The 6,000-nt window shown below is 51.2% G+C and overlaps 1 protein-coding gene across 2 annotated transcripts in view; it reads left to right on the top strand.

The window, feature by feature from the left end:
• Positions 1-3,522: 3,522 nt before the first annotated feature.
• ARNT (aryl hydrocarbon receptor nuclear translocator) overlaps positions 3,523-6,000 on the top strand; it is a 37,569-nt gene continuing 35,091 nt past the window's right edge. For both annotated transcript variants that reach the window (XM_090050607.1, XM_090050605.1), the window contains exon 1: positions 3,523-3,644. In XM_090050607.1, the coding sequence (XP_089906733.1) occupies positions 3,620-3,644 (25 nt within the window). In that variant the 5' untranslated portion in view covers positions 3,523-3,619. The remainder of the gene's footprint in view (positions 3,645-6,000) is intronic.

The raw sequence follows: 6,000 nt of genomic DNA, 5'->3' as shown, positions 1-6,000 counted from the left end.
TGGCCGTGCTTGTTGTCCCAGGCAGTTCATGAATACTTCAGGAACACGCCAGCGTTGGGTTTCCAGTGCTTCCAGTAATGAGAGCAAAATGATCTCGCAGATTCAATTCTAGCCAGGGGCTCTGAGAAAATATTTCCACAAGTGTCTTTCCACAGCCGTCAGGTGGTGAGCTGGCTGGGCCAGCTGCCTCTCAAACTTGGATCACCCTACTTTGGACAGCAGGAGGTGCTGATGTGTCGTTTCCTTCCCCTGCCAAGGGCCGGATCCTGCAGAGACAAACACTCTCACCCAATTACTGGGGCATAAGACTGGACTGCTGTATAGCGCTGCATGCCCTCAGCTCCTACCCATCTGAATGAGAGGTGAAAGTACTCAGCATTTGGCAGGACTAAGCCTTTACTTGGGCACAGTTGGAATTACTGCACAATTTTCTTGCTTGAATCAAGGAAGAGAAATGTACTTCAGAGTATTAAGGGTGAAGAACATCTTTGCATAGAGGAATGGTCCAGAGCCTGGTTCACTGGGTTACCTGTATTGCTATGGTGGCATCTTTCTCTTTCGGTTTTGCTTGGAAAATGCTGGCAGCAACCAGGAAAAAAAGGAACAGTAACAGCAATTGCCATGATAAGTAGCAAGGTGACCATGGCAGCAACTTTCCATCCTTATGCTTCAGGGCATCCTTTGGTCACCAGTGGTGGGGTTAGGAAGGAACATCCCTCCTTCCTCACTCCGTGGTGGTAGGATATAGTTTCTTGACAGGAGCTGTAGGAAAGAGGGGTAAGCACTGTCTTTAGAACAAGCCTCCCATTTTCAAGGGAAAAAAGGCCTTAGGGCTAGTTCTAGTTACCATTTAAGTACCTGAGTATAATCCTAGTTTGCCCCATTCATGGCCCCGGAAGCCAGGTCACATGGAAGGTGTGTGGGTGTTTCTCACTGCTGCTTGTGATTTAGTCTCAAGGCAACAGCATGGTACAGAAGTAGACACATCCACGGTTTTTTAGGGACTTGAGCAGGGTGGAATAGAATCGTACCCAGGAGCTGGAATAGGATTGGACCCAGGGTCTCAGCTCTGTTTTGGGAGGAAGACTGGATTTAGGGTCCTCAGCCTCTTCCATGGGGGATTTGGCCTCGTACTAGACCAGGCTTTATCAAGCCAAGGCCTCTGGGGCAGCAAAGTCCTTGGGGGAATCCAGGTCCAGATGATTACACAAATGCTGCCAGATAAATAGATTAGCTTCCGTATAGCTGGATCAGCAAGAGCAAAGGTCAGTGTGTCAAGAGGGACAGGTGCTCCTGGAAAACCCCAGGGAATTGGCACTTGCTTTGCTGGATGTGGTATGCGAGAGGCAGGGGAGCTCAGCACACTGGTAATTGTGCAGGTGGGAATACACAGGGCCCTCCCCTCCAGCCCTCTCTGGGTTCATTTCAAAGCTACATCAAAAACCACTCAAAAGACAAAGCTTTCTTGCTCCAGGTGCTGTACCTACCCCTCAGGGGAGATGCTTCTGGCATTAAAACTGCTGACAGAGTAGCCAGGAAGGGGAACTGAGGCGGGGCTGTTATGCAAATAGCATAAATACCTGCTTGATGTTAGGTAAATAACATGGAAATAGATTTTTGCCTGTTGCTTTTAATCTTGTGTACTTTCTTGAGTTTTGCATTGCCTTGAGAAACTCCATTTTGTATTGCTCTGTAGCGGGAGGTAAGTGCTTGACCTTTTACTCTTTTGTATGCTGTATGGGTGAGAGTGTGTTTGTGGAAAAGGAAAACATCAGCTGGCGACTGGCTGAAGAACGCAGACAGATAAAAGACTGAACAAGAAGAATCCGTCCCAGAACAGCGAGAGAACAACGACAATTGACCTTCAAGAAAGAACATAGTGATAACCCAGCAAAAGCCCAGGGGACTGGGTGAATTGACAAAGCTATAAATGATGGGGTGAGATGTATCAATTTTGGGTCTTGTCCTGCATGTCATCCCAGAGCATCGGTTCGTCTGACAAGAGGCACCAGCAGGCACCTGGCTCCCACTTGTGATCAACTTTGATGACCACTGAGTTGATCTGAGCACCAATAAGACTGATAATGCATACCAGCGCAGAACAGAAATTGGGGTATGAACGTGGTGTGTGGGTATGTGTCTATAAAGCGCTTAATCAATAAACGTGGCATCTTTCCTTATCCTCCCTCATAAGGTCTTGCTCATGATTTGAGCATTTGGCAATTTGTGTAACGGCGGGGGCAGACGCACACACCTGCTAACTGCTAGTAAGAACAGGCAGGGCAGGAACTCACCAGCGTGTTACAAAGAAGAAGCATTGGTGGATGTGCAGGGACTTGAGCAAAATAGCCTTTAGGTGCCTAAGTCCCTTTAGCCTGGGGGTTGGCAGTGCATCTGTGCTTCAGCATCTGGCAGGATGGAAGCTGGAGCTGTTTGAACGGCTCCTCCCAAACAGAACCAGCTCCTAAGGGAGAGCTCGTGGCCACACGCCCACGGGAGCCACCTTCACTTCCACCCCTGGTCTGTTCCTATGACGTGTTTCCGAGAATGATTTGTAGTGTGCTTATCACCAAGGCAACCAATGATTTATTTACCACATTAAAACCACACCAGGGAGGGCACTCCTCTAAGCCCAGGCAGCATCGTGGCAGCAGCTGCCACCAGCCACATTTGAGAGAACCCCGGAGTAACAGAGGAGAGTCAGTGTGCCAGGTGCTTAAGCAGGCACCTACCCCTAGGCCCTGGGGACACACACTGGGGGCAGTTTCCATGAAGAAGCCCTCTGTTTCCAGCTGCCTATGGGCACTGCCTGGGTGCAGCACAGAGGGTGCCCCGGTAGGAGGGATCTCCAGGGAGCCTGAGGCTGATGGAGGTAGCAGTGCCCCAGCCCTAGGGATGATTTGGTCTCAGGTGAGGGGGAAAGGCATGAGCCCAACTGCATGTATGTGCATGCATGTGTGTGTTCACGTGTGTTTACGTGTGCATATATTTGTGTGTGCATTTGTTTGCTTGTGTGCATGTGCTTGTATGCACGTTTGTATGTGTTTGCATGTATTTGTGCATGCATGCGTTTGTGTGTACGCGTGTGCATGTTCGCATGTGTACAAATGTTTGCATGTATCTGTGTGCACACATATACAAGGAGAATTCAGTCCTTGGGAGAAGGCCCGGAGACTCCCGGTAGAAGCAGCATAAACTCACTTCCTTGGGGGTGAAAGGTCAGTCCCGCATTGGGAGAACCACGTGACCCGCCCCCATTGGGGAAAGACTAAATCCCCAGACTAGTTCTTGGGGAGGAGCGGACAGACTGGCGCCTGCCCCTTTAAGACTCTCCAGCCCCTCCCCGCCGACACCACAGCTCACAACAAACCCGCCCTTTAAATGTGCCCCAGCCGAGCACCACGCCCCCTCGGGCAGGCCGAATGGGTGAGGGAGTGGGGGGAGCAACCAACTCTGCCGCTTGGATTAGCCCCACCCCTTTTCCCCCGTCTGCCCAATGGGGGAGGGTTCGGAGGCGGGTAGGCTCGGTTACGGCGCAGCGCCGAGGGTTTTCCTGCGCCGCCATCTTGGCATTTGCCGCGGGTCCGGGCGGGGCGGAGCGGAGCGGGGCGGGGGGGTCATGGCTGCCGCTGCCGCCAACCCCGGTGAGTGCGGCCAGGGGCGGGAGGCCTGGGGGGGCAGCCTTGGGGGCCTGAGGGGGGTTGGGGGCGGGTTTAGGGAGCAAGTTTGAGGGGGCGAGGGAGGGGCAGGTGTAGGGGGTGAGAGGGGGCTGGTGGGGGAGGGGCAGGTTTAGGGGAGCGGTGGGCAAGTTTGGAGGGGTAGGGCCTGTGGGGGAGGGGCAGGTTTAGTAGGGTCTGTGGGGGCAAGTTTGGTGGGGCGGGGGTTGCGGGGCTGTGGAGGTTCTTGGGGCTGGGTTGATGGGCAGCGGCCTGGTGGGGAAGTCCTGGCTGGGGGGTAACGATGGAGGTGGGGAGTTGGGAGGAGAGGGTGGCGAGTCTCGGGGGCCACTGCCTGGCTGTACCCTCGCCAGTGCTCTCTTCCCCTCCCCAGTCTACCCCTAGGAAGATTCCCACTGTTAGGGAAGTAGTTTTGTCTGCCCCTTGGGGTGGCTCCGCAGTGGGTCCCAGCCTGTTTCTGCTCAGGGTGGCTCTGCGTGTTTTGCTCTGAACTAGCCAGAAGCAAACCTTGGTGGGATTTATAGTGGAGCAGCTGCGAGATGCTCAGTGCATCTCTTCAGACAGAGTTAACGGCGCTTCCCAGACCTGCCTCGCTCCGAACGGCCCCTCTCTGCAGCCCTCCTTGTCCCCCCGGCCGAGATCACTGGGTTCAGCGCAAAGTTGACACCTTCTGCTTCTGACTTTGTTCCACCTCTTTGCTTTGTGGTTCGCTTTTAGCCTCCACATCTCATCCAACCCCAGTCTGTGCCAGGGACTGACTTCCAGTACAGTGACTGAGATCGCAATTTGAGCAGCTGTGTGTTCTGGCTTGTGGTTTTTGTGTGCTTCTTGCTTGTGGCTTGAGGCTCCTGGGTTGGGTGAATTGTTCAGGTTTATCTAAAACAGTTGAGTAAAAGGTTTTGTGTTGGGTGGTTTTTTTTTTTTAAGAGCACCATTTTGCAATAACTTGGTGATAGCAACCCTCTGTGGCTTGAAACCTTCGGAGGAGGCGTGTTGGGTCACTGGGGAATCGGGAAAGGATGCAGCGCTGACGTCTGGACGCGCGTGGCTGCGGTTTCCTGTAACTTCAATTCTCCCCCCAACCCAACTTAGCAATCGCTATACTCAAGTTGCCCTTTCCCTCCAGTGAAAATATATCTGCCATTGATCTAGTGTCTCGTCCTGCAGATAGTGGCACAAAAAGCCAAACTTCTTATTCCTGTGAGTGAAAATTAACGAGGCTCTTCCAAGCAGCCAACATTTAACTGTGCATAAGCATTTCATAGCTGTTAGGGGCTGGAAGGGACCTTGCAGATCATCGGAGCCAGCCCCTGGTTTGTGGGATTAGGGTCTTAATTAGGATACCAGTTTATTCTGGCATTCCCAGCCTCTTGGTGGATTTTTATTCCGTTTCTTTTGCAGTGTAATGAACAGAAGGGGTGCAGGATAACAAGAATGACAGCAGCTTTTGTTTGAGCTAGAAAATGCCTGTGGTAAGCTAAGCTTGTGCCGGAACATTTCAGGGAATTAAAAAAAGGCAGAGGGCATCAGGTATTTGTAACTGGTCACACACTACACAACGTCTGTGTGGCTTCATCTGACTCTTTTTTTTAATAGTACTGGTTTCGTGCGTGGAGAGTAGGTTTTTCCATGACAAGCCGATCAGTGTGAGCTTGATTCTCTAAGCAGGAATGAATGCTTACTCTTTGGTCATCATTTGTCATATACGCAAAGGATGCTTGTAATATGATTTGCCTCTCACAGCAATGACAAAGATTTCTTAGGGTAGTGTCTTTTGTTGGGTCCACAGTGTAGCTGGGTAGTGTTAGATGAACTTTCAGATGCAAACTGTTCTCCACCAGGTCTGACCAGAACAGCCAAGCGCAGCAGAATAAAGGACAGGTTGATGGGTTTTTTGTCACAGGTCTTTCTCCAAACCCCATCAGTATTACAAAGCAAGCTGCACAGTTTCTACAAGCATGGAGCTAAGCCCAGAAATACATCCTGAATGTTTCAGTGCCAAACGGGAGCTAAACAAATTTGAGTTGAAGCTTCCTGTCTTGGTGTCATTCTCTCCCGGGTTCTTGACCCTGCCCAGTGGCCCCTACAACCCTCTGATTCCTGTTGAACGGCTCGGGTCTGTCACCTGGATATTACCAAGGATATTCAGTGCGGGCTTTCATATTAGCCTTGTTAGCGAGTGCTTATAATTCAGAAGGAGAAGCCGTGGTGACCTATGGCTGTGTGGGCTATAGGGAAAGCACCTCTGTGTAATTTAAAAAGAAAAATAATTAAAATTTCTTTTTTGTAAAGCAATATTGCTTTATACCCCATAACCACTTCC

Source organism: Crocodylus siamensis, chromosome 6, assembly GCF_052110815.1.
Source record: "Crocodylus siamensis isolate JL-2025a chromosome 6, ASM5211081v1, whole genome shotgun sequence".
Lineage (NCBI taxonomy): Eukaryota > Metazoa > Chordata > Crocodylia > Crocodylidae > Crocodylus > Crocodylus siamensis.
Note: the sequence above shows the minus strand (reverse complement) of the source record. Positions and strands in the feature narration are given on the sequence as shown.